Raw genomic sequence first — 22,875 nt, 5'->3', positions numbered from 1 at the left:
GACTTCTTGTAGCGCATTCGTCTTGAGTTTTAGACATTTTCTGTAAATGAGAGAGCAACAAGCAACGTGTATCTTAATTCCGAAAGAACTAAGCTCCAATAAAAACAAATTGAAAATAAATGTTCGCAGAAAACACAAAAGTACTAGTACTGATCCGAACCAATAAGCTTGATTTTTAGTAATTGTTGTTTGTTGGGGTGTGTAGTAGTCTAGCAACTTTGCCAAATACAGTGGTTGTAGCAAACTAAAAGTAATCTGTTATCTGACGGAGAGACAAATTGTCGACACTCACGTGACCGCTAGATCAAAAGGAAAATATAGTAAACCATAGAAGAGGAACTCTAGTCCGAACTGTTTGGTCAGAACTCTTGTCAGTGAAGGTTTCTTTGAAAAATTAATTTCTTCCTCCCACAGTTTCTCCAACTTGTCTGCGAGTTTCTTGGAGTCGTGACTCTTTAAAGATGTGTTGAAATCATCACTGCTGATTTTGTTTTGCCATCCTTTTACCAGTATAGGTAATTGCCACCTGAATGGATTAGAAGTTTGTCAAACAAAGAGAAACAGCAAATGAAGAACACCTACCAAAAGAAAAAGTGTGATATGAAATTAGCGTCATCTCTAGGGTGGTTTTCTTTGATGACTTCTACTTTTTCTTTAGACTCCATAGCAAGTTCGTTGTCTTTCGCGTTTCTTGTGATAAAAACTGACGACTCGATTTTGTGAATTCATTTATCAGAGTGATAGTGGTAAGTGTAGGTGTATTTTTACGGAATGTAGAGTAATGTGTTGATAACGATAGTTGTACAAAAGTAAGTCATTTTTGAGGATCAGAAGTGAAAATAAGGGTAAGAAAATAATCAGAGGATTAGTTGATATTGATACAACACTATCAGCAGGATGGTAAAGTAGAAAGCTGTGATCTAGTGAATTCGTAGATCATTACTGTACGGTGAAAGATCATGCAAATAGATCCAAGTAATGTTAAAATGTTTTATAATTTAGGTCTTTGCAATAATAGATATTTCAATGTTTATCAAACTAGGACACTTAAAACATGTAAACCTATGTAGATTAGGAAAATACAAAGCTTAACGAAGTTTAAGACCGGACAAATATGTAGATCGCCTAATATCTGATTGCACGTTATCGTCCCAAAATCGTGATTTAAATTAGAGTACGGTAGGTGTATTTTCCAGCGCGACAACTGGGCTTCGGGCTCGAGGCGAAGCCGAGTCTCTGATCATTTGGAGCCCCGAAAAGTAAGCTTTGGAAGCCGAAAAAATTCTTTTTAAGCACCCTTAATGAAAAAGGTAATTTTACGTACTCCCATGAGGACAAGAAGTAACTCTTTTTCGTGGGCAGCGTAGAAACATAGCGCCGAAAACGATATCGGTCTTCGTCTTCGGTTCCCCCTTTTTTTTTTCTTTTTTTTTTCACAATCCTTCCAGTCCACCAAACAGAACGTCAAGTTTTTCTTCTCAACGAAAGTCTAACTCGAGTTGAAAAGAACTGATGAATAAAGCAAAAAGCGATATTACTCCCCGACAAACACGGATTTGCTTCAATCTGCTATTGATTTTACATTTAGTCGCTTGTTTCCACTAAAATAAAAGTTTTGTTCTATAACCAAAACACCATCGAGTATATTTGTGCAAACGAAATGGGTTTCAAAACGGTAGAGTTGATTTTCAAAATGGGAAAATTTTTGGCAGTGACTCCATCGTCGACCAACACAAAAAACGCAAGTTTTTCCCAACAAATATACATTTTGTGCGTTTTCGTATTTTTCATACTAGCCTCGATCAGTTCGCTAATCGAGAACAATTTCTTCAAAGAAGACAACCCAATGAAATTCACTATGGCCTACATCGTCGAAACAGTTTTGGATGGTTTCAATTTCTACACCATGATCACTTTAAACTTCTCGAAAAGATCTTTGTGGTTTGACCTCTTCCGCAATCTATCAAAGAAAATCAAAGTGGAGAGCTCTGGAGGGAAGAAACTGTCAGGCAAGATAAGTTTCTTCGTGTCGAACGCCATCTATGGTGTCTTCCTGGGGTATTGCTCTTGCCTCTGGTTCACCCACATCCAGTGGAGCTTCTTCGCCAGATACGGACTGCGAGAGTTGCAGATCTACGTCCAGTTCTTCTTCAAACTTCTCACAAACGAGATCCTCAAGATGTTCCTGGTGAGGTACAAGCGCTTGAACTCTCTCCTCAAGACTCATCTCAGCTACAGAAGACGCCTGAAGAACATCTCGAAGACAATTCCCTTGAAACTCGTCCGCCAAACAGTGACGCACATGATTTTCCTGAGGACAACGCAAGAAATGTTCAACGATTTGTTCGGATGGCCTCTTCTCCTCATCATCGCTTACACCACCGTCCAGTTCCTCAACGCCATCTTGTTCATGTTTTCGGACGTTCCGTTCTCACCCTCCGAAACCTTCATTCTTCTAGGTGGAAGATTCGCAACGATCACTGTCGTAACAGTCAGGATGATCTTGTTGTGCGACGATGTGTCAAGAGAGGCCCGCAAGATTTTTTTGCAAGTCTACCAGATCCGGTGGCTCTTCGAGGACGCTTCCCCAAAGCAACGGAAGGAGTTGTACGAGCTCACCGAAGTCGTTGGAGAAAATCTTCCGGAGTTTACTGCCGCAGGGTTCTTCCACATCGGAAGATCTAATCTGCTGAGTGTGCTAGAAACCAGCGCCTCCTTTCTCATGGTGGTACTCCAGTTTTCCATAGGGCAAAATAAAGACAAGCACCAATAGAATATTCTTCGTACTTGTAAAAGAGTTTGTCTAAATAAATACAAGTTATAAGAATAAAAGTGTTTATTTATTTATCTACAATCTAGCAAAACTATAGTGTCATATCACTAGGTACCACTTCTGAGAAAGCTTCTAGAGTATATATCCTTCCTAAGAGATAGATTTAGAGTAGATAAACAAGACCAAGAGACTCCTCTGTAGTTCTATCCGTTCCGGAACTGTATCATGATGATGAGAAAAGTACTGATGGTACCCAACATGCTCAAAATCGTCCACCTCCCAACCTCGAAAAAATTTGCAGCTGTGAATTGGGGCAAATGCTCCAGAACCAAATTTGTGAACTCGTAGACTTCTTGTTTCTCATCTGGGGTAGTACCATGAAGGTACCACCTCAGATCGTAGGTGAGCGTCACCATCTTGGCTGCTTCTTGAGTGACAGAGTCGCACATTACAACCAAAACTGTTGTACCAATCTAGAAAAAAGTTGTTAGAACAAGTGTGCACGGAAGTTACCCCAACTGACAAAATTCCAGCTCACTCGTAGCAGATTTTCTGTGATTAGCAGAGCAAAGTCGATGTCGCGTTCTGGATAGATGGTACTGTCTATAATGTCAAGCAGTTCCAAAGAAGTGTGAGAAATGATGAGTGCAAAAGGCCATCCGAACATATCGTTGAAGACTGCGACAGTTTTCCTCAAGAGACAAAATGAGTGTTCCACTTTCTTTATTTGGAGAAGCAACACTCTACCAGTTGGTCTTGATCGTTGCCTCATTTGGTCCGAGACAGATTTGTTCAGGTCTTTGTACCGCGTCAGTACCATCTGAGCCACCGCAAACAGCAAACATTTGTACAAGAACAACAAGTACTCTTGTACAAACTCCACATTGTACTGTTTGAAAAACTCCAAGCAGTCTTTCTGGCACGCAACGAAAACAGTGTAAGAGGCAATCGAAAGGTGTACCAAATGTGCGGCCAGGAAGTACTTGAAGTTGGTACCACTTTTGATTTGGGCGAAGTTGCTCGCGCGCAGTTTTCCAAAGAGATTGTCCCAAGAGTGCCTCTTCCAAAAATTGAGGACAATCATGGTGTAAGCGTTGAAAGCGTAGAGCACGAGGTCTAAGAGAAGAGTAACTGTAGCTTTGATGTGGAGAAAGTTTCTGTAGAAGTTTCTGTTGACGATTGAAATCGCTACTCCGGAAGTTAGAACTGCAAAAACTAGTACTTTGTAGATTTTGTGTGTGAAAGTGTGGGTGTGTCGTTTTGTGGATGGTGGAGTCAAGGCAAAAAATTTTCCAGCGGTTAGAATCACGTCCAAGAGGTGGAAATCCATTTCGCATCGATCTGGTGTGTCCTACAAAGGACTAATAACACAGGACTACGAGTATTTGGTGTGATGGGATAATGTATCGGAAAAGCTATTACGTGTCGATGCATTTAAAATATTTGTTCGAACTAGACAAAAACGTGCGTAACAACCGAAGACCCATTTTGTCCAAATAACTGTCAAAACACCCATTCCAGTTTCTACGACGTCTCAAACTGGATCACAATGATTGAGAACGTGACAATCGTCCCTAGAATATCCAAAATGGTGGATTTCTTCACCACGAAAAAATTCGCAGCTGTGAATTGAGGAGAGCTCGTCGAGATCATCCTCGCGAGTTCGCTCAGATTCAACTTCTTGTCCCAACTGTCGTGGTGAAGACTCCACACCGCATCGTGGGTCAGCCCCATTATGGCGTCGTTCTCCTGGTCTACAGCTTCACACATCTGGATCACCATCAAGGTCCAGACCTGCAACCACTCAAGACATATCAAACCCGGAGACACACCAACTCACAAAATGAAACGAAGTGTTCAAGATCCCGGCGAGGAGCGACGCCTGGACCTGTGCTTTCCCTCTGGCGAGGAGGATTATGACAGGTATCCACTTCAGGACCTCCAGAGTCGCGAAGGAGATGATCAGGACCATGAGCCAGCCGAAGACTTCGTTGTAGATGTCGACACACTTCTTCAACGAGTAGATTTTCGCCCCGACTTGTTTGACCAAAAAGGTGAGGTCGTGGTTCTTGTGGAGGAAGCTGGTCGACAGTTGGTGTTTCAGGCCGCGGTAGCGCGCCCTCAGCATCTTCACCAAGACGTAGAGAAGAAACTTGTTGAAGAATTGGAGGTACCATTGCAAGAAGTGCAAACTGGTTCTCTTCATTTCTTCCAGGCCTTGAACTGTTAGGGCGGAGGTGACGGCTTGGACCACCAAGATGGCTATTTCGATCAAATTCGGAACAAGAAGTCTGGTACAGATTGATTTCGCTTCTTCGTGCACTAGATCCTTGTTGGATTTCAGATTCTGGATGAGGTCGCTCCAAGAGCGCCTCTTCCAGAAACCCAGAGCCACCATGATGTACATGTTGGTGCCGTAGAGGACGATGTTGTCCAGAAACAAGAGAATGGCGGATATGTTGTGCGAGTCTCCGTACAGATACTCTTGGACTGCGTATGTTGTCAGGCCTGCGGCTACAAGACCTATGAGCAGCACGCGATAACACTTGAACTTAACACTGTCTGTTGTGGTGGCGTCGCAAGAGGGAGTTATGGCGAAGAATTTTCCTATTCTGCATGTCAGTTTCAGGAGTTTAAAGTCGGCCATGTCGACTGCAAGAGAATAAATCACACGATTCTTGGAGTTGTCGTAACGAGTTTTAAACTACCACGCTTCATCAAACTTATGATTTACGAAATATCCAATTCATTTGTTTCGATTTTGACAGTGTCGAGGGGAGTATAATGTACCTAGTGAGCTGTTAGAAAGAGCTTTTAAATAAATAAGTCATGAGGTGAATCATCAATTGTGAAAACTTTTCGAACGAATGTTATGCGGTTGCAACTGTGACAAGACACACGTTATGGATTATTCCAAAGAAATAATAATGATAATGTGTTTATTTCCAACAGGTCTGCATTCATTTGTAGGAAATGTTCCGTGACAATAAACAATACGATCAAAATAAATTTCATGATAACAGAATTATCTGCAGCTTCAAAATATTATAAAATATATATAAAATTACATTTATTTTTTGAACTACAATTTTTTTAAATTGCTTTTAGTTTTCTACGTTGTCCTACAACCTCGTAGGTAAAATTTCGGCACATTTTAAAAATACACCCTGTATATCATGTTTTATAAAATGTACGCCAATGCGAAGTAACCTATAGGAAATATGCTTTAAAACAAGTAAACCGCATTGGTGTACGTTTTATAAAATATGATATACAGGGTGTATTTTTAAAATGTGCCGAAATTTTACCTACGAGGTTGTTTGACAACGTTGAAGACTAAAAGCAATTAAAAAAAACTGTAGCTCAAAAAATAAATGTCATTTTATTTTTTGACAGAATTTTTTAGATCTTTTTTCCGAGTTCTACATGAAGCCAGTAGCTCGTGGTTAAAATTTGGGCACGCATTTCAAAAACACCCTGTATGTTATAAATGGAAAAATATCTATAAAAATGCTTGTATGTATACAGAAAAAGTTACATATATTTTTATAAAATTGGAATTGGATTATCTATCAGTAAATTATTATTTAGTATTTAGTGCATCGGGATTATCTTCGTTAGCCATACCTCCACTAGTTTGTTTATCTCTTGGTGCAGGGGTAATAGAAATCTTAGATAAGAGATTAAAAATATCAGAAAGGAAGACAGTTATTGCATTTATATCGGGTGTGTCAAAAAGGACGGATAGGCGTTTTAGTAGCATAGCATGGCTTAACATATGTAGACCACGATTTTGTAACAAAAATTGTTCTGCAGCTTTCAGTTAAAGAAAAAACTCACAGAAAGTGAAAATAAAAATCGCAGCAACGCAATAGGTAACTAAAAACTAGGTACCGTATAAGCCGTCACGATTGTTTTAAACACGCAGCAGGCCAAGATATTTTTTTGTTAGACGCGTGGGGCAGATTTTCCACGTTGCAATGAAAAACAAGAACACACCAAAAGGGCCGACGTGAGATTGCCGACGGGGGGATCTGCGAGACTTTTTCACGACGTGTGACCTTGGCGTGTAGCTTCTCGACCGCCCTCGGTGGAAGGCTTCTGGTTCATCTGGTGTCGGGACTTGCAAGGGTGTTTCGGAGGACACAAATCGAGGGCACTGCACCCATAACGAGTTAGGTGTCGCAGGGACTTGGACGACAACGTCGCTAGGGCAATTGAAACTATTGAAAGTGCATTTCACAATATAGGTTGGCAATGTCGAGCCGTGCAAGGTCATCGGCGCTGTCATTGCGCATAACTGTCATTTGCGTTTGTGTTGAAAAATTAACGCATAAAATTTGAAAAGGTGCCTTTGTAGAGCACAGAGAGTGAAAAATGGCCCTGATTCGGTACTGCGAAGAGTTGAAAGGTGACAACCCTGAATTGAGTAAAAAGGCTGCATGTTTAAAACAATCGTGAACGGCTTATATCATTTGTTTCACGGTGCCGCTTTGATCTTGTATTTCAGGTTAGCTTCTGCGCGGCAGTTGTTGTTATTTATTAGTTATGTATTTTGGTTCCAACCCAAGGGGAACTGCTTTTTCTACCCTCCTCAAGAGGTTGGTAGACAAATTTATTGTGTTGTTATGTATTTCTTGTAGTGTCATGTAAAGTCGCACCGCTAGTCTGCCGCCATTTTGTACAAAACACACTCTCTTATCTATGGCACACAACGTAGAGGTTTTAACGCTTCGAGCACGATCACGCCACACGCCATGGCCAATTCGTTCAATTTCACCGGTTTCTTTCGATAATTCAAATGTTTGAATTTTGGCGGAAGACTGGCGATATCTGGGTTATTACAAAATCTTTCAGTAAATAAGATAAATTAAAATCTCGTCGATATACTCGTAAGGTGATCTCGAAATTATTTTAAAATCCTCTGTGACACGTCCAAATCAATTAATTTGTGATGTAGCAATTTGAAAAAGTTATACAAATGAATAAATAACAAAATTAAATTTCATAATTATGTATGGATGTGGTTCTTCCTGTTTTTGCGATAAGAAAAGCAAGTAAACTCTGTTAGCTTTAAAAAGAAAGTGTGCTTCCTTTATTGAAAGTGTAAAATTCTTTTTTGCTCACTTTGAACAACACTGAATGATTTTTTGTAATTTTTTGAAGCATTTACTTCAAATGTGGTCCAGCTCAAACCATAAGGAAGATATAAATCTTTTTATGAATACTTTTCCCGGCGCCGCCACCATTTTTGTGCACTGTTTAAATGCGGATTTCTTAGCCAGTATTAAAAATTAAACGTTTTGCGACTTTTCGCACTCGATTCGTTATAATCAAGTCTACGAAATGCACTTTTCAGATTTGATCTAGCTGAAATCATTAACGAAATATCGCTATTTTCACTACATAAATACTGCGGGGCTTTCGCGAACTATTGAGAGGCAGTTTTCTCCAACTTTAGACATAAAACCATGCGGTTTTTTGCGTTCAATTCTTCATAATTAGATCAACAAATCACAGTTTCCAAATTTGATCTAGCTCAAGCAACAAGTGAGAGATCGTTCATTTTGTTGAAACTCGTGCCCGGCGCCTACACCATTTTTGCGATAAAATAAAATTTTCTCGGGTACTATGGCGGACAATAAATTTAGACCGGCCTGTCATTGGCTTGACATCAAAATGTGAAGCTGGCATTATGTTCAACTAACCCCATTTTCGATTTTTGTCATTCTTGTCATCGTGACAGCGATAATCAAAATTAAAATCGGGAAAAGAAGCGTGCACCAGAGAGAAGTGCTACTACAAATCAGTTATGCTAGTGCGTCATGATCTGTAAGTTACGAAAAGGGCGAAGGAAACGCCAAACAGCTTGAAAACCTTCAGTTTGAGAAACTGACACATCAGTCATAATGACAATAAATGGTCGCTTGCATTGACTTTTTTGAAATGTCAGAAATTTGCCGGCCTAAATTTATTGTCCGCCATAGTACCTAATTACAGAATTGCGAACGCAAAAAAAGTAGAGCAAGTGTTATTTGAATCAACGATAATTCTGATTTTGGTTTCGTCATCTGTGAGAGGCATTTTAGCAATAATTATTTTATAAAAGTTTTAAAATAAATGTCAACTTTTGAAAGAAAAGGAGGCTTCGAAAAGCCGAATTTATAGAATAACATTTTGAGGAAAAACAATTACAGGAAACTGTAATTATATAAATGCAATTTTGTTAAACGCTGTTGGAGATAAGAGTTGTGAGGTTTCTTGCATTTGACTCATCATAGATAAATCTACAAAATGCGACTTTCGGACTAGATCTAGCTCAATGTTTAAGAGACATATCACTATTTTTATTGAAATAATAACACGGCGCCTCCACAATTGTTGCAACTGAATTCCACCAGTTAAATCTATGGAAAAGTGATCTTTTATTCTCAATTCGTCATAGTTAGATCCCTGAAACGTGGGTTCTGCAGTTGATATAGCTGAAACGAACAGGGACGTTTTGTCTTCTTTTTTATTTAACGAATCTCCTCCGAGTTTGACTTGAATAAATCCCAAAAAACGAAATTCAGTTTTTGGATCGAGTCATGTTTTATTCAAAATTCTTACAAACCATACATGTTTCGAGTTAATTATTATTAATCACAATCATTAATAAATTAAGACAATTTTGAGAAAATAAGTTAATCGGAATCTGAACCATAGAAATCATCTCCCGCTTCTGTCCTAATCATGACGTCCTCGCTGTTGTAGCACCCTCTAAACTTGCGCACCAGGTCCCCCCATAAGTACACTTTGAGGCACCCAGGACACTCCCCTTCCACTGGGACATACTCCCCCTTCTCTTTAATGAAACATTTGGAAAAACATATCACATGTCCCACCACTGTACACTCAGGATTCAAACACTTCATCCCTCCCACAACATCATCCCTACAAAAGTGACAAAAAATGATTGTTTCTTCACTGGTATGGCTCAAACTTGAAGGTACTTTTTTACTGATAACAGGACCATAGCAAATGGGCATATGCATTGGTGGGGGTTTCTAAAAAAACTCAAATCATCAAGTTATCTACTAAGATTGTACATTGACTACTAGCAATTCTTTGACAAAATCATTGTTCAACCATCTGATGGTTAATGGGAGTCGATTCCAGGGTCCTACCAAAAGCATCTCAGACAACACCCTCAGGGTGAAATCATAAACCTTCTCTTTCGGTTTTTTCTTGGAAACGTGATGGAGGCGGCGAGATGTGTGGGGGTGTTGCCAAGCCCACTCAAACTGGAATAGATATCTGCATATTTAACAAGTCAGGCAAAAAAAAAAATACCCTCAGAGCTGAGACATTATTGGGAAAACCGTGCACAATCAACACCATCACCCTAAAAAAATACATTACAAAAATATAGACAGGAGAATTGAAGTGTACCAAGGGCCCCTTTTGCTCGTCTTCCACGCGCCCCCAGCTTGTCTCCCTTTGTTGTGCTGCTTGACTCGACGATTCGGGTCCACTGTGTAGCCGATGTAGACGCGCCCCACATACTTCGGGTTCGTACAATACAACAAGTAAACTCCGTAAAAGTGTTCGACAATATTGGCCATTTGAGGTTATGTTTACCGAATTCAAATTACTTGGAGATTTTGTCGTCGCCAGGTTTTTCGATTAAAATCGTGTAATAAATTGATTTGATCGAAAAATGACAATAACTTATTAATTACCAGCATTTAATAATTATTCTGTGGTAATTAGAGCGACAGATATGTTTTTTTGTGGTCAATCAAGTGAAGGCATTTGAAGTGTAGTGTTTTTGTGGTTGGAGTTGTTCGATCTCTGTTCCGTTGAATGAACGTCTGAATATGTGATTATCAGATAATACTGTGTAAATAAGGGAAAAAACAAACAGAGATTGTGCGGCGGCGATAAAAACAGCAAGCAGCTGACCTCGTAGTGTTTTCATGGTGTTTTCGTTCTTTCGACGGTTGGTCACCTTGTCCATCTGTCAAATTTTAGTGCAAGGACGGGAGTAATGGGCGATTAAAACATTATATCTTTTCTATACCATTACAAGTGCTTTTTTTGATATTAAACGTCTAATTTTAACTGAATATTGTTCGTCGAAGTGTATTTGTACATAGTTAAAACCCTGTTGCATTAGTGATTCGCTAAAAAAATTTAGACAAAATGGCAGCCACTAGGAGGTTACAAAAAGTGAGTATTTTTTGGTTTATTTTCCGAGTGGAGGGTCCAAATGCAGCCGTCGCGCTCGATTTTAACGTCATTTCCCCACTTTCGTCGTAAAATGATCGTGGGAGACGTCCTGATCGAGTGGCGGAGCGCGTGAACAGCTTTGGGAGTTCCACAAAACCCCCCAAATCTGTGACCTTGACTCGGTTAATACGGGGTGAGTCACGCACGTCGATATTTTTAGGAACTTGGAGATATAAGAAACTCAGGACTAAGATCATTCCGTGACATACAAGTTGACGAAACGAACATCCTGACATGGCAAGGTTTAATAGTTCCGGTGAGTAGTAGAGCGAGCGTTTCACCCGTCTGACCTGACCTTCTTCAGGATAACCCTCCGTACAATAAGGGCGCGTTTAAAATAGAGATAAATTTTCCTGCCGAATATCCGTTTAAGCCTCCGAAAATCAACTTCAAAACGAAGATATACCATCCAAACATAGATGAAAAAGGACAGGTTTGCCTCCCGATAATCAGCGCCGAGAACTGGAAGCCGGCTACGAAGACGGATCAGGTGATCCAGGCGCTGGTGGCCCTCGTCAACGAACCGGAACCGGAGCACCCGCTCAGGGCCGATCTGGCCGAAGAGTACTTGAAAGACAAAAAAAAGTTCACGAAAAATGCCGAAGAGTTCACGAAAAAGCACAGCGAGAAGAGACCGACGGATTAATTGACACCGAACTGTGATTATACTTAAATTTTTTTTATCCACGATAGGTTTTCAGGCACACTCGGCGGATGCACGAAGTGTAACTTACATAATGACCGTTGAAATTATTTTTATGTGTTACCTCACTTTATTTCATGGTCTCTCTTTATAATTTCTTTACTATTACTATAAGTGAGTGGATTTCTGTTTGTATGTCGTGGGATAGACTATTTAATTTGCAAAATGCTTATGTAAAATAATTTCAATAAAGAGGTAAAATTTTGCCGACGTAGATTCTTCCAGAAGGACCGGGTTGAGGAAATATGTTGCAGTCTAGTATCTCTTCAGTCAACTAGTGCTGTCTAAAGTAAATAAATTGACTTGAAAAGACTAAAATTAGTTGCTCAAGTTCCCACAGAAAATCGGAACTTCCACCTAGCGTTCTGTTTCTGGAAAATAAAATATTTGTGAAGTCCTGAACAGTCAGCATTCAAGATAAATTATAACAAGCGACTGATACATCAAACTTTGATAATTATTCCCTTTCTACAACTCAAAACTATTAATTTGCTTAAAATAATATCTCGCTTTTTGAGGTTGTGTGACGTGTACAGATAAATAATTTCCAAAGTGTGTTATTAACATATTATTAATTATAAAAAACAGTTTAAATAAAGTTACTGAATAATTATCACTTGAATTTCCCTATCAAATTGAAGCAACAAAAAACAAATTCGACAAGCGTATCACGCGAATGTCCATCTGCGGAAAGGCGCCGAGCAGAATTCTCGATTGCCGAAATCTCCCGACTTCAGAAAACACATCCGTCAAACAGAACAACTTATATTTAAGTATATCTTAGTAAAATTATCAGAAAATGGCTTAACACTATGCTAATCATTCTAGAAAAAACGAAACCCTTAACACAGGTACGATAAATCTTTTTGCCTTATTGGTATGCACTTTACAATACGAAAGGAACCTTCATTAGAAAAATAACTCCAAACGCAGTTTGTCTTGTACAAAACTAACTTCACAACACTGTCTGTGACGTAATTTCGTCGTTTTTCTTGAGGAAGTTTTCGACGTATTCTTTGATTTCGTTTTCATCTGGAAGCAATCAATTAAAATACCATTTCGTTTTTATTTCACCCGTGTTACCTTTATCGATTAAAGCGTGTGAGATGTTTCTTGCTGTGCTCTTGAACGTGTCACGAGATTCGAATCGCCTCTCCACGTACGCCGGCGTAAGCAATTTGACGACGAGATTCCCGATTTCGGTCTTTTTCAGTCTATTCTTTTTACTTTTGTTGCTGCTTTCGCCGTTGTGCTCGCCCCGCTTTTCTCCGTTCGTCTCGACCGACTCGACGAACTTCTCGTACTCCTTGTCGATGGAAGACTCGCCCAGTTTCTGCTTCTTCTCTTGTCTTTTGTGCTTCGAGTCGTCGTGCCTCCTCTTCCTGTCTTTCTTCTCGTGGTCGACTTCCACCTCCACTTTCTTCGCCTCTTCGTCGTCGGACTCGTCTCCAAACAGCGTTTTCATGTCGCGATTCTTCTTGTCACCCATCTCATCTGACTTAACCTCACTTTCCTCCCTCGCTTTCTTGAAGAAATCTCCAATCAAAGACTGTTGTTTCCTCCCGTTGCCGTCCAATACTTGCCGGGCCGTCTGAAAACCGTCACTTTTCTGCGGTTTTAAGTCCGACTCGTCGTTGCTTCCAGTCTTTGCTCTTTGCCTCTGCTCCTTTTCGATGTTCCTGAATAAGTCGCCCAGTGTCTCATATTTGGCCGGTTTTGGGGTGAAAGTCAGTAGAGTTTCGTACACGATCTTGTCATCAGTGCATCGTTTTATCGAGGAAATCTGGAAATGATGGGAAATGTGTGTCAACAGGACACGTTCTAAAAATAACTCGCTTTTCAACGGCGTACGTTGTGTGAAAAATTGCCATTTAGCACGGTGTTCCTCGATGGGGCAGTTTCGGTTCTGCACGCACTTAACACCAAACCAACAACTTTTCCAGAAAATGCGCTTTTTCAACAACAAATTCGACTAAGCTGGGAAATGACAGTTGCATGGGGATTTTGGCACGGTTAGGTTGGTACAGACCCCTCGAACAGTAACTTATCTCATACCAACCCGCTCGAATACAAAACGAAATATCCTAAACACCAACTGGCATTTTACCCACGAAAAATTTACTGCCACTCAAAAAACACGGTTGTTTTTCAATACGACGCCTTTATGAGCTTAAAACTAAAACGTTCGTTAACCCCGTGCCATTGGTGAACATGATTCGTTACCCAAATTACAAAATAATCGCAAAACAAAAAAAATTAAACAAACCATTTTCGCGACACCGTTCCTGTACATGGTCATCGTCGTGTTGCTCGTGAAAACCGAATACTCCATCTCGACGGCGCAGTCCTGCACGTCCTTCTTGTCCATCGTCTGATCCTCCTCCTCCACGCACCCCTTGTAATTATCATGAAGAACCTCAATAATTTTACTCAAATACTGTTCCCTAGTTGCCAACGTCAACCCTTTAACTTTACTAGAAGTGGACGCCGCTGCCGTGACTCGCGACCTGCCAGAAAACAACTTCTCGATCGTCTTTTGAGACACTTCCTGCAAGAAATCCCCAGTCACGTGATTCTCTTAAAGAATCGTCCAAAACCTGTGAGCTCCTTCTCAACGCGAACTGTTTCTGGATCAGATCGTTCGTCTCCTTCTTCGCCTTCGCCTCCCTCGCTTCGCTGTCGTAATCGCTGCCGTACTCTCGCGCCTCGCTACAAACAAATCGTCAATCACAGGAATCTGCATTACCCACTCGAGACTCACTCCTGCTGTCCCTTGCGTCCCCCGCCGTACATCTCCGCGTAGTCAGTGTCCTTCACGTTGAAAGCCGAGCTGCTGTACTCGATGCATTTCATGTGAAACTCCTCCACCATCTTCTGGACGGCCTTCTTGTCCTTGCAGAAGTCGCAATTGTCGACGCACGGGGGCGGGGGTTCCCCGAAGTGGTCGGTGAACAACTTGTGACGACAAGCGCTGTAAAATGGGGCCTAGATTGTTTGCTTGCGTTTCGAGTGGGAAAAGGTTTGATTGATTTGTCGCAAGGTGGAAGTCGCGAATGTTGCAATACTCACTTCGCGTTCTCGCAGTACTCGACCATCTTTTTGAAGCTCTTGATGGCGGTCTCGGCTTTGATCCGTTTCGACTCTTTGTCTTTCGTTTTGGCCAAGTCGTGGCTCAGATGGAACTCGATGGCGCGGCTGTCGCTGCGGCTGTAGTAGATGCGGCATCTGGAGGGTTTGCCGTCGCGACCTGCGCGACCCGATTCCTGGTAGAAAGAGGCGGGGTCTTTCGGAACGCTCCAGTGCACCACGAATCTAAAGTGACAAAGATGTTGTTAATGTGCGGTCAACTTCACATTAGAAGGGACAATATTCGATGGTTACAGTTTCAAAGATTCTCGTAATGACTGAAGTTTGATCATTTTCTGTAGAAAATACTAAAAAAAAAAACAAAAGTGAACAGATTTTCCGTTTGGGGCCTTCGATGTTTAAAAAATTTGGATCAACCAGACAAAATAATCCAAAACCGGCAAGGTCATTTACGTCATAGCATTATATACGTTCAGAAGATATCGTCACTCTATTTAGAATACACCGGTTTTCACCAACATAAAACTTAACTTAAAAAATGGAGTGGTATTTGTAAAAAGCAAGACTTTTTTTGTGATTACCTAACCGTAGCTTTATCCACGCCCATTCCGAAACTGATAGTGGCGCAAATCACGGGATACTCCCCCTTCTGCCACTCCTCCTGACACTCCAACCGCTCCTTATTCTTCAACCCCGCGTGATAACACCTCGACTTCACCCCCAAACAATTCAACTTGTACGATACAGCCTCAGTCTGCTCCCTAGTTCGACAGTACACGATCCCGCACCCCTTGTCCTCCTTCTTCACGTCCTCGTCCCCCGCCAAGCACTCATTTATGAAGTGCTTCAGATGCAAGTACGAATTCTCCAACATGTTCTCATAGAACAAGTCATAAAACAGATTCGACCGGAAGCAGGACGTCTTGAACACTTTCAGACTGTTCGTGAGTCGGAGATTGTGAATTATGTCCTTAGTGACATCCGCACCCGCCGTAGCTGTCAAGGCGATGCACGGGACGGTGCAGTTCGTCCTCAGCTCGCCTAGTTTCAAGTAGTCAGGCCTGAAGTCGTGGCCCCATTGGCTGACGCAATGCGCCTCGTCTACCACGATGTACGCGACTTTATCGAATTTGACCAGATTATCGAACAGCGATTTGAACGTATGCGTGGCTGCTTGTTCTGGTGTTATGTATAATAACCTTGTCAAGGGTTTTTTCGATTTTAAGTCGGCGATAAGTGTCTCGCGTTCGGCTTTCAGTGTTTTGGAGTTGAGGGAGGCGGCTCTGACTCTTAGGGCTTGCAAATGGTCAATCTGATCTTTGATCAGGGCCAAAAGCGGCGAAAACACGATGGTTATTTGATCTGAGTGCAAAACAGCGGGCAGTTGATAACAGAGAGATTTGCCCGAGCCTGTTGGCATAGATACCAACACATCGTTCTTCCCTAAAAATGCCACATTACTGGATCATCAGTGTGCTGAAATAAGAGATGCAATACTCACTTCGGCAGATTTCTTGGATTGCGCTTTGCTGAAGGTTTGATTTGAAACTATCGAACTTAAAAGTTTCCTTCAAACCTTTCAGTATTTCTTGTTCTTCCATTTTATCGTTACAATATAGAAATATAATTTAAAAAGCAGTTTTATCGTATAATTCCATAAGAAACGCGGTAATGTTCAAATGTCATTTTAACTTCTGTCAAATGACAAATCAACGTGGGAATGGATGTAGTGTAAATACAAATGTGGATTGAAAACTGTTTTTTTTGCCTTAATAATAGAAGAATAACAGAAACCTTGACGCTAAATTTTAATTCGTTCGGCTAAAGGTTACATTTATTTTTATTTACAACAAAACGTGTTCAGTTTTCAAATAATATTTACATTCTGTCAGAATATTTAGTAACTTTCCAAAAATCCCTAAACTGCCATGCAACAACAGATCTGTCAACTTGTATTTATGTTAATTTTGTCAACATAAACAAACTAGAACCCCAGATTTTAATGAGGAGTTTTGTATTATTTAAATTTCGGAGTTTCGTTATTATTTTTAGCACTTTCTGGTAGTCTAAGAATGAATGGAATAAAACGATACGTGATGCAGAAGGGAACAACCAACCGACATGGAACAAAAGCAAAAGACATTGCTACGTCTTCACGCCACGAACAATCAACAACAGACACCGAGAGCTTCATCAATAACCTACCACTGATCAGGCAGTCCGAAAACGCTAAATTATTGCCGCGATATTCAGCCAGTACTCAATAACATAACCTCACTTTTTCTGTTGACTGAAGAGTCGTCGTTTTCAGTTTTGGGGCGAAGCGACGATGACGGTGTCAACATGGACGACTTGGACCAACTCCAGCTCGACTTTGAAAAGTTGATATCGACGTGCGCCGTCAGAAATCGCTACCTAAGGGGAGAAATTGAATCGATTGATAAAGTGGAGGAGAGACGCGACAGAAAGGGAAAATCATATGACAAGGTAGCCAACCCAACATCTCAAACTCGCTTATTCGTTTTGTATAATTCAGGGATCGTTGAAGCGGAAGCGTCCCGACGACAAGACGAAATACCGTGACTTGAAGAATGGAGCCAGACCAATCAAACGACATTACCCTCTACCTGTCAACAGCCTGATCGGCGACGTGCCTCTGCGGCACGAAATCCCCAAAATCAATCTACCGAAAAACGACACCTCGGACAAGTTCTGGGCGACGGTGGAGCCCTACTGCGCCCCCATCACCAACTCGCACATGATGGTAAGTTTTGAGATGGTGTCAGTCAAATCTGTCATTTTTGTTGCAGTTCATCGACAAATTGATCGACGAGTGTTCCCAAGAAATCGACGTCAAAATACCTGAACTCGGCGACTACTATGCCAACGAGTGGAACGACAGCACTACCGGGATGGAGCAGGAGCTGGGTCTGGGCTCGAAATCTGTGGGAATGGACCTGAAGAAAAACGGACTGAGCGCGTGAGTGCTCAGTAAAGTCGGTCGACCAATCAGATTGTCTCTTGTGTTGCAGGATGGTGGACACGTTCTCTAACCCGAAAACTCAACGCTTATTGGCTGCCTTGATCGAGGAGAAAGTGATGACGTCTTTTCCGGGAGTCACCGGAAAGCTTAAACGTAATTGTGTTTTTATTCAATGATTGGAGAGTAAGTGTTGTGTTTCAGCTTCCGATTTGAATATAATCAAGTCTGCTGGCGGCGCTCGTGCTGCCATCTGCATGGACCGTCGCCTCAAGAAAGATCTAGTCGAGCAGGGAATTTTGAGCGTCGAGGATCTGTCAAAGGTAAACGTGTCTCGTTTTCGGCCAAATTTTGACGTTCCATTTGCAGAATATGCCCGACGACGAGATTTTGCAAGAAATCAAGAAGTGCCAGCAGGAACTGGCAGCCGTCAACGAGTACAACGTTGAAGAACTGAAACGTTTGAAAGCCATCGTTACCAAAGACTTGAAGAGGCAAGAGATCAAAGCGGCTTTGGACAAAGTTGACAACCAGGTTGGTCAACCGCGCGAATCAAAATTCCCCGCTTCAACGTCGATTTGTTGTTTCAGGTATTGGAGGTGTACAATAAAGTTTTGCTGACAAAACAGAAACAGATTCAACAAGCTAAAGACGAAGATTTCGACAAGGCGACGTTCACCAAAGCCCTGAAAGAATACGAAGTGCAAACGGACGCGCTGTTGAAGCAACAGTTTAAATTGCAGAAGGAAGTGTCAGAATTACACGAAGCTTGAGTCGCGATGAGAGCGCCCCCTACCTACGGTAATTGAAACACACATCGAGATTCTTCTTATATATAATTTTTGACACATATTAATTTACAAATTAGTCTGATATTTGGTGTTTGAAGTTGTTTTGTCGTGATTGTGCCACTTCGCCTCATTCACTAAATTACCTAGATCCCGCCGTATGGCACAACCGAATTATTTTTTTACTTTACATTATAATCTAGACACATTCGTAACACTTCTAATAGTTAACGTAAGACAATTAAATTAATGACACCGACAAACTGTTTTAATTTGTACTGGGAGAGGTCACGCGCGCACGCAACGAAATGGGTTCAACGGAAAAATACAGACAACATCTATTGAATATTCTAAGAAATTTTCGTGTTTTTTTATCCTTAAAAGTGGTAAGGTCTTGGTAAAAAAATCACTCTTTTTTTTGAGTTCAAATTGGCACCACTGCGTGTGTTGAATGACCGTTAACAAAAGTATGAGAGTTAATGGTGCCAACCTGACAATCACAATTGTGCGATGAGATGAACTTAACCTAAAAAAATCACTTAAAAAATATTGCTAGGAATTCAAGAATGGCATCTTTGTAAAGTACTTTCGTACAATTTGTCCAATAAAGACTGCGACGGTTAATACGAATCTCACGTTGTCGTACCGAGTGTCCCAACTAGAAATACTGCGTTTAAGTGTCATTGTCACGTGATATGTCAAACTGAAAAACAGAGTCGTCGATCTTTTGAATGTGTCAATTGGGACACCGCGTACGTTAAACGGACCGTCGACGATTAAAAATACAAAATCTCTTGTTTTCATATAAAATTCTATAAGTGTCGTAATAAATATTTTAAAATAGTAGACAAAAAACAAAACAGAAAAATATTGAAATAAAAAAACGAACATTATTTACACATAATCCGCTTATACCTAGAAATTATCACATATATATTCTATACAAATGATTATCATGGATTTTTAGATATTGTATCCTGAAGGAGGATTACTGCGACCGAAACGTCGCGCTTCTAACAACCACTTGCTAAACTAGAGCAGCTCGACACGTACCAACCGTCAAAGAGAAATAAATAAAATAAATAAAAAAAAAAAATACCGTCATGGAATGTCGCCCCGCCCCCTTTTTGATTATCCTCGGTGGTCCTACATGGAATCTACGTACAAATTCAGCACTCTGTGTATCAGCTCGTACTGCTCGGCCGTTTGCACCATGCCCCCCCTGTTCAGCCTGAGCGAGCACAAGATGGCCAACACGTCGACGTTGAAGTTGGTCTTCAACTGTTGTATCCCGTTCAGTATCGCGATGAAGCAGCCGGTGCGGCCAATCCCGGCGCTGCAATGCACCACGATGGGCGGGACTTTGGCCGCGCCCTCGCTCGACCTCCGCCTCTCCCTCCTCGTCGGCTTCACCCTCGGTTTGACCGGCGTCTCGGCCTTGTTATTGTCGTTGAGGAGGTGCAGCGCCATCTTCAGCAGCTGCTCGGGGTTGGCCATCTTGTGGTCCTGCCAGTTGGGGAACCAGTAGTGCCGGACGGCTCGCGATTCGTTCTTGTCGGCGTTGGTCATTTCCAGGTGGCGAATCGAGCATTCGTCGAGGATCTCCTCTTTGACGTATCTGATCTTGAACGGGCCGTACTCCACCTCGCTCACCTCCTCGAACTTGAACGTCTCCTCTTCGAGCTGGTTGTTGCGGTTGGTGTCAAACGTGAATTTGTCGCGTTCGCGCGTGGTCTTCACGTAGAAAAACGTCTTGGAAGCCGACTGATCCTTCTTGCCCAACGGGAAGTACAGCTCGCACTTGCTCCGCCCCTTCTCGACCAGCCCAGTCAGCATCACGATGCGCACGCACTAATCAAAAGCGACAATCGGTAACGTGTCGACGCGAGCCACGCCCATACTCACGTTCGTGTGCCACACCATCTCCCAGAAGTCCTGGCAGGTGTGGGTCATGGGGCCCTGCGTGGCGATGTAGGCGGTCTCGGTGTAGTCAGGGCCCTAAACGACAATCGTCAAAACTGTCAAACAATAACCCGAACCGATACCTTGATGTAGTTGGCGTGGATGTAGCTCTGGGGCCCCGGCAGGTGCACCCGGCTGTGCTCGTTGGGCAGGACGCCTTTGTATCTGTTACGGCTCTGGCTCCCCGAGACGTAACACTTCTCCTGCAGATTCAGAGGGACTTCCCAGAATTCCGAGTGCAGTTTCGGCACTCTGGACACCTGAAAAACACCAAATCGGTAGTGGCGTAACAGTGATCACGTGATCAACATCTGTCAACCAGATTCTTTGGTCACGTGACGCTCACCTCGCACGCCATCTTCAGGTCGGTGATCGAAAGCACGCTCCCTGCCGTCTGCAAGTACTGAACGTTTTCCAGGTGGAGCTTGAAATCTTCAGAGAGCAATTGCGAGGTGTCCAGATCTGGCTGTCTAGGGTAGCACGCCTTCCTGTAGCCCTTGCAGTGCTTGGTGGCGCACTCCTTGCATGCCCCCTTTTGGCAGAATCCGCACGGGGGCACGTACAGGTTCTCGTTCGAGAGCGATTTCCTCCTGCACTTGATGCCGGGGGTGCAGCTGCAGCGCTTGGGAATGGCCCCACACTTGTTGGTCTTGCAGCCGTTGGCCTTGCTGGGGACCGACTCGTAAATGATGCAGTTGCCGCACGCCTCCTGCGACTTCCTCCTCTCGCTAGCTTTCCGATCGATGATGGAACAGGAGCACTTGTCTGCTGACCCAAAAGTGGACAGGTTCAGGTTGGAGACGCTCTTGGCGGCGTTCAGTCTGATGAACGGGGGTTTCTCGGCGATGCTCGAGTTGGAGCCCAGGTCGATGGTCAAGCTGGCGTTCGAACCGCGCCTCTCCAGCAGCCCCTTGGTCTTAATCCGGACTGGTTCAGTCCTGTTGTCAGAAAAATCTTGCAGTGTCATTATCTCGGGTAGAGTTTTAAGCGTCTGCGAGCCTGAGATGCTGTTGTTCGACGCGAATTTCTTCAAGTTTGAGCTGAAATTAGGCGTGAGGGTGGTCTTGTGATTGCCGTCGTCGAATTCGCAAGAGAGCTTGTGTTTGATTTGTCTTTTGGGGGTGTTGGGCATGGAGAAGACATCCCGCGAGATCTCCAGGCTCGTGGACTGTTTCGGGGGGTCCGAGTCGAGGCTCACCGCTTTCAGTTTCCGCGACAGAGTCGGCGTCTTTGGCGATTGGATCTCGAGGATCGGCCCGATGGTCGGGGTGAGCTGACCGGACTGATCGCTCAGGTCCAAAGTAGGAAAATTGCGTTCTTTTTTCGGTTGATTCGGGGCTTCATCATCCATTTTTGATCACCTGAAAGCCAAAAATTCAATTTTCCCAATTGCATATTTGAATTTCTAGGTTAAGTCGGTACCAACACCGCGCCGAAAATCCCCAAATCGCGTTTTTTTTTCTTCCGTCGGGAAGCAATAAATAAATCGAAAAATAAATACGCCGAGTTTGTTGTTATTATTGGAAATTAGGTCACGGCAGCGGGGGGTGTAATTAGCTCCTTCCGAATCGATTATCCTAGAGGTGGACTCACATTTGTCGCTGGAGTCCTGGATAGAGTCGACTGGCGCCTTCCAGACTTCACTTTTGTTTATATTAGGGTTTTTTGTTTATATCTAATTACGAAACGAAATCCAGTCATACCAAATGTTGGTAACCTTTACATGTTGCAACTTGTTACGGTCACGACGCACTCCATTCGTTTCCATCGTCACTTTTAAATTACCTCCTCGATCGGACAGAAATCGGTTTTCTCGCGAAACATTTTTAAAACACGGCAGGGGCAAGACTCGTCGGCCATTATTGCAAGATCGTAAACAGCTGTCTCTAGGTCAATCTCACACACGACTGGTCCCAAACGTCTCGTTCGCCGCCCTTCGTTCCACCGTGCAATTCTCCCATCGATTTACGGACCCGCTGTATAAGATCGATTCAGCTGTTTGTGAATGAACTCGGAGCAACGCCCTCTGTAACAGCAAAAATGAATGAAACTGACGTGCCGCATCGGCCATAATCAGCCACCCACAAATCACCGTTCCCACCTCGTTTTCTGGTTTTCCCTCAAACGTGCCGAAAAGGCTGCCACGGTTGTTTTATTTTAATTTTTGGGGGAAAATCGGCGCGGGGAGCGCCCCCTTGCGACCAATCCTCGCCATCTACCTCGTTCCAACTTTCTTGCTCCTCGTCGATTGAACCGGTTTGGGCCAATCACGGCGACAAATCAAGCTAAATTGGCTCAGATGAGCGCTAGT

The 22,875-nt window shown here is 42.6% G+C and overlaps 7 protein-coding genes across 11 annotated transcripts; 3 read left to right on the top strand and 4 right to left on the bottom strand.

Annotated features, from left to right (window-relative positions):
• Positions 1 to 1,411: 1,411 nt before the first annotated feature.
• LOC138127567 (uncharacterized) lies at positions 1,412 to 2,806 on the top strand. The gene has a single exon (XM_069043626.1). It carries the CDS (start codon positions 1,661 to 1,663, stop codon positions 2,771 to 2,773), a length of 1,113 nt encoding a protein of 370 aa, XP_068899727.1. The 5' UTR covers positions 1,412 to 1,660; the 3' UTR covers positions 2,774 to 2,806.
• LOC138127570 (uncharacterized) lies at positions 2,766 to 5,520 on the bottom strand. 2 transcript variants are annotated; one of them, XM_069043630.1, is made up of 2 exons: positions 3,297 to 5,520; positions 2,766 to 3,246 (listed from the first exon to the last, which is right to left on the bottom strand). In XM_069043630.1, exons 1-2 carry the CDS (start codon positions 4,101 to 4,103, stop codon positions 2,977 to 2,979), a joined length of 1,077 nt encoding a protein of 358 aa, XP_068899731.1. In that variant the 5' UTR covers positions 4,104 to 5,520; the 3' UTR covers positions 2,766 to 2,976. The 2 variants fall into 2 exon arrangements, with proteins under 2 accessions (XP_068899731.1, XP_068899732.1); XM_069043631.1 differs by having other exon boundaries at positions 2,774 to 3,246.
• Positions 5,521 to 9,340: 3,820 nt separating this feature from the next.
• Positions 9,341 to 10,588, bottom strand: slx1 (Nuclease slx1). Of its 2 annotated transcripts, XM_069043660.1 has the most exons (5): positions 10,205 to 10,588; positions 10,106 to 10,157; positions 9,871 to 10,056; positions 9,766 to 9,819; positions 9,536 to 9,706 (listed from the first exon to the last, which is right to left on the bottom strand). In XM_069043660.1, the coding sequence occupies exons 1-5, from the start codon at positions 10,375 to 10,377 to the stop codon at positions 9,701 to 9,703; spliced, it is 471 nt and encodes a 156-aa protein (XP_068899761.1). In that variant the 5' UTR covers positions 10,378 to 10,588; the 3' UTR covers positions 9,536 to 9,700. The 2 variants fall into 2 exon arrangements, with proteins under 2 accessions (XP_068899760.1, XP_068899761.1); XM_069043659.1 differs by having other exon boundaries at positions 9,341 to 9,819.
• Positions 10,589 to 10,774: 186 nt separating this feature from the next.
• LOC138127599 (ubiquitin-conjugating enzyme E2 L3) lies at positions 10,775 to 11,952 on the top strand. The gene is made up of 3 exons (XM_069043674.1): positions 10,775 to 10,984; positions 11,205 to 11,300; positions 11,349 to 11,952. The coding sequence occupies exons 1-3, from the start codon at positions 10,958 to 10,960 to the stop codon at positions 11,688 to 11,690; spliced, it is 465 nt and encodes a 154-aa protein (XP_068899775.1). The 5' UTR covers positions 10,775 to 10,957; the 3' UTR covers positions 11,691 to 11,952.
• Positions 11,953 to 12,496: 544 nt separating this feature from the next.
• Positions 12,497 to 16,606, bottom strand: RecQ5 (RecQ5 helicase). The gene is made up of 8 exons (XM_069043578.1): positions 16,336 to 16,606; positions 15,416 to 16,277; positions 14,817 to 15,059; positions 14,509 to 14,718; positions 14,345 to 14,456; positions 14,014 to 14,295; positions 12,831 to 13,530; positions 12,497 to 12,779 (listed from the first exon to the last, which is right to left on the bottom strand). Exons 1-8 carry the CDS (start codon positions 16,433 to 16,435, stop codon positions 12,703 to 12,705), a joined length of 2,586 nt encoding a protein of 861 aa, XP_068899679.1. The 5' UTR covers positions 16,436 to 16,606; the 3' UTR covers positions 12,497 to 12,702.
• Positions 16,607 to 16,765: 159 nt separating this feature from the next.
• Ada3 (transcriptional adaptor 3) lies at positions 16,766 to 18,865 on the top strand. Its single transcript, XM_069043619.1, has 8 exons — positions 16,766 to 17,090; positions 17,146 to 17,321; positions 17,371 to 17,598; positions 17,645 to 17,814; positions 17,867 to 17,970; positions 18,019 to 18,137; positions 18,184 to 18,348; positions 18,405 to 18,865. The coding sequence occupies exons 1-8, from the start codon at positions 16,907 to 16,909 to the stop codon at positions 18,585 to 18,587; spliced, it is 1,329 nt and encodes a 442-aa protein (XP_068899720.1). The 5' UTR covers positions 16,766 to 16,906; the 3' UTR covers positions 18,588 to 18,865.
• On the bottom strand, positions 18,634 to 22,770 carry LOC138127543 (uncharacterized). 3 transcript variants are annotated; one of them, XM_069043586.1, is made up of 6 exons: positions 22,650 to 22,770; positions 22,268 to 22,590; positions 20,911 to 21,925; positions 20,648 to 20,824; positions 20,508 to 20,600; positions 18,634 to 20,453 (listed from the first exon to the last, which is right to left on the bottom strand). In XM_069043586.1, the coding sequence occupies exons 3-6, from the start codon at positions 21,913 to 21,915 to the stop codon at positions 19,749 to 19,751; spliced, it is 1,980 nt and encodes a 659-aa protein (XP_068899687.1). In that variant the 5' UTR covers positions 21,916 to 21,925; positions 22,268 to 22,590; positions 22,650 to 22,770; the 3' UTR covers positions 18,634 to 19,748. The 3 variants fall into 3 exon arrangements, with proteins under 3 accessions (XP_068899687.1, XP_068899685.1, XP_068899686.1); XM_069043584.1 differs by having other exon boundaries at positions 22,158 to 22,590; positions 22,650 to 22,769; XM_069043585.1 differs by lacking the exon at positions 22,650 to 22,770 and having other exon boundaries at positions 22,158 to 22,596.
• Positions 22,771 to 22,875: the final 105 nt, after the last annotated feature.

This window comes from Tenebrio molitor, chromosome 4 (assembly GCF_963966145.1).
Source record: "Tenebrio molitor chromosome 4, icTenMoli1.1, whole genome shotgun sequence".
In the NCBI taxonomy this organism is placed as follows: domain Eukaryota; kingdom Metazoa; phylum Arthropoda; class Insecta; order Coleoptera; family Tenebrionidae; genus Tenebrio; species Tenebrio molitor.
Note: the sequence above shows the minus strand (reverse complement) of the source record. Positions and strands in the feature narration are given on the sequence as shown.

Coding starts and splice junctions, on each gene's coding strand:
- LOC138127570 (XM_069043630.1), bottom strand. CDS start 4,103: ATGGATTTCCACCTCTTGGACGTGATTCTAACCGCTGGAAAATTTTTT. Junction 3,247..3,296: donor TACGAGTGAGCTGGAATTTT/GTCAGTTGGGGT, acceptor ACTTTTTTCTAG/ATTGGTACAACAGTTTTGGT.
- RecQ5 (XM_069043578.1), bottom strand. CDS start 16,435: ATGGAAGAACAAGAAATACTGAAAGGTTTGAAGGAAACTTTTAAGTTC. Junction 15,060..15,415: donor GTGGATAAAGCTACGGTTAG/GTAATCACAAAA, acceptor TTGTCACTTTAG/ATTCGTGGTGCACTGGAGCG. Junction 14,457..14,508: donor GGACGCAAGGGACAGCAGGA/GTGAGTCTCGAG, acceptor ATTTGTTTGTAG/CGAGGCGCGAGAGTACGGCA.
- LOC138127543 (XM_069043586.1), bottom strand. CDS start 21,915: ATGGATGATGAAGCCCCGAATCAACCGAAAAAAGAACGCAATTTTCCT. Junction 20,825..20,910: donor ACCTGAAGATGGCGTGCGAG/GTGAGCGTCACG, acceptor GGTGTTTTTCAG/GTGTCCAGAGTGCCGAAACT. Junction 20,601..20,647: donor TCCACGCCAACTACATCAAG/GTATCGGTTCGG, acceptor ATTGTCGTTTAG/GGCCCTGACTACACCGAGAC.
- LOC138127567 (XM_069043626.1), top strand. CDS start 1,661: ATGGGTTTCAAAACGGTAGAGTTGATTTTCAAAATGGGAAAATTTTTG.
- slx1 (XM_069043659.1), bottom strand. CDS start 10,377: ATGGCCAATATTGTCGAACACTTTTACGGAGTTTACTTGTTGTATTGT. Junction 10,158..10,204: donor ACGAGCAAAAGGGGCCCTTG/GTACACTTCAAT, acceptor GTATTTTTTTAG/GGTGATGGTGTTGATTGTGC. Junction 9,820..9,870: donor ATTTTGTCAAAGAATTGCTA/GTAGTCAATGTA, acceptor GAGTTTTTTTAG/AAACCCCCACCAATGCATAT.
- Ada3 (XM_069043619.1), top strand. CDS start 16,907: ATGAATGGAATAAAACGATACGTGATGCAGAAGGGAACAACCAACCGA. Junction 17,599..17,644: donor TCACCAACTCGCACATGATG/GTAAGTTTTGAG, acceptor TTTTTGTTGCAG/TTCATCGACAAATTGATCGA. Junction 18,349..18,404: donor TGGACAAAGTTGACAACCAG/GTTGGTCAACCG, acceptor TTGTTGTTTCAG/GTATTGGAGGTGTACAATAA.
- LOC138127599 (XM_069043674.1), top strand. CDS start 10,958: ATGGCAGCCACTAGGAGGTTACAAAAA. Junction 10,985..11,204: donor CCACTAGGAGGTTACAAAAA/GTGAGTATTTTT, acceptor CGATATTTTTAG/GAACTTGGAGATATAAGAAA. Junction 11,301..11,348: donor GGCAAGGTTTAATAGTTCCG/GTGAGTAGTAGA, acceptor GACCTTCTTCAG/GATAACCCTCCGTACAATAA.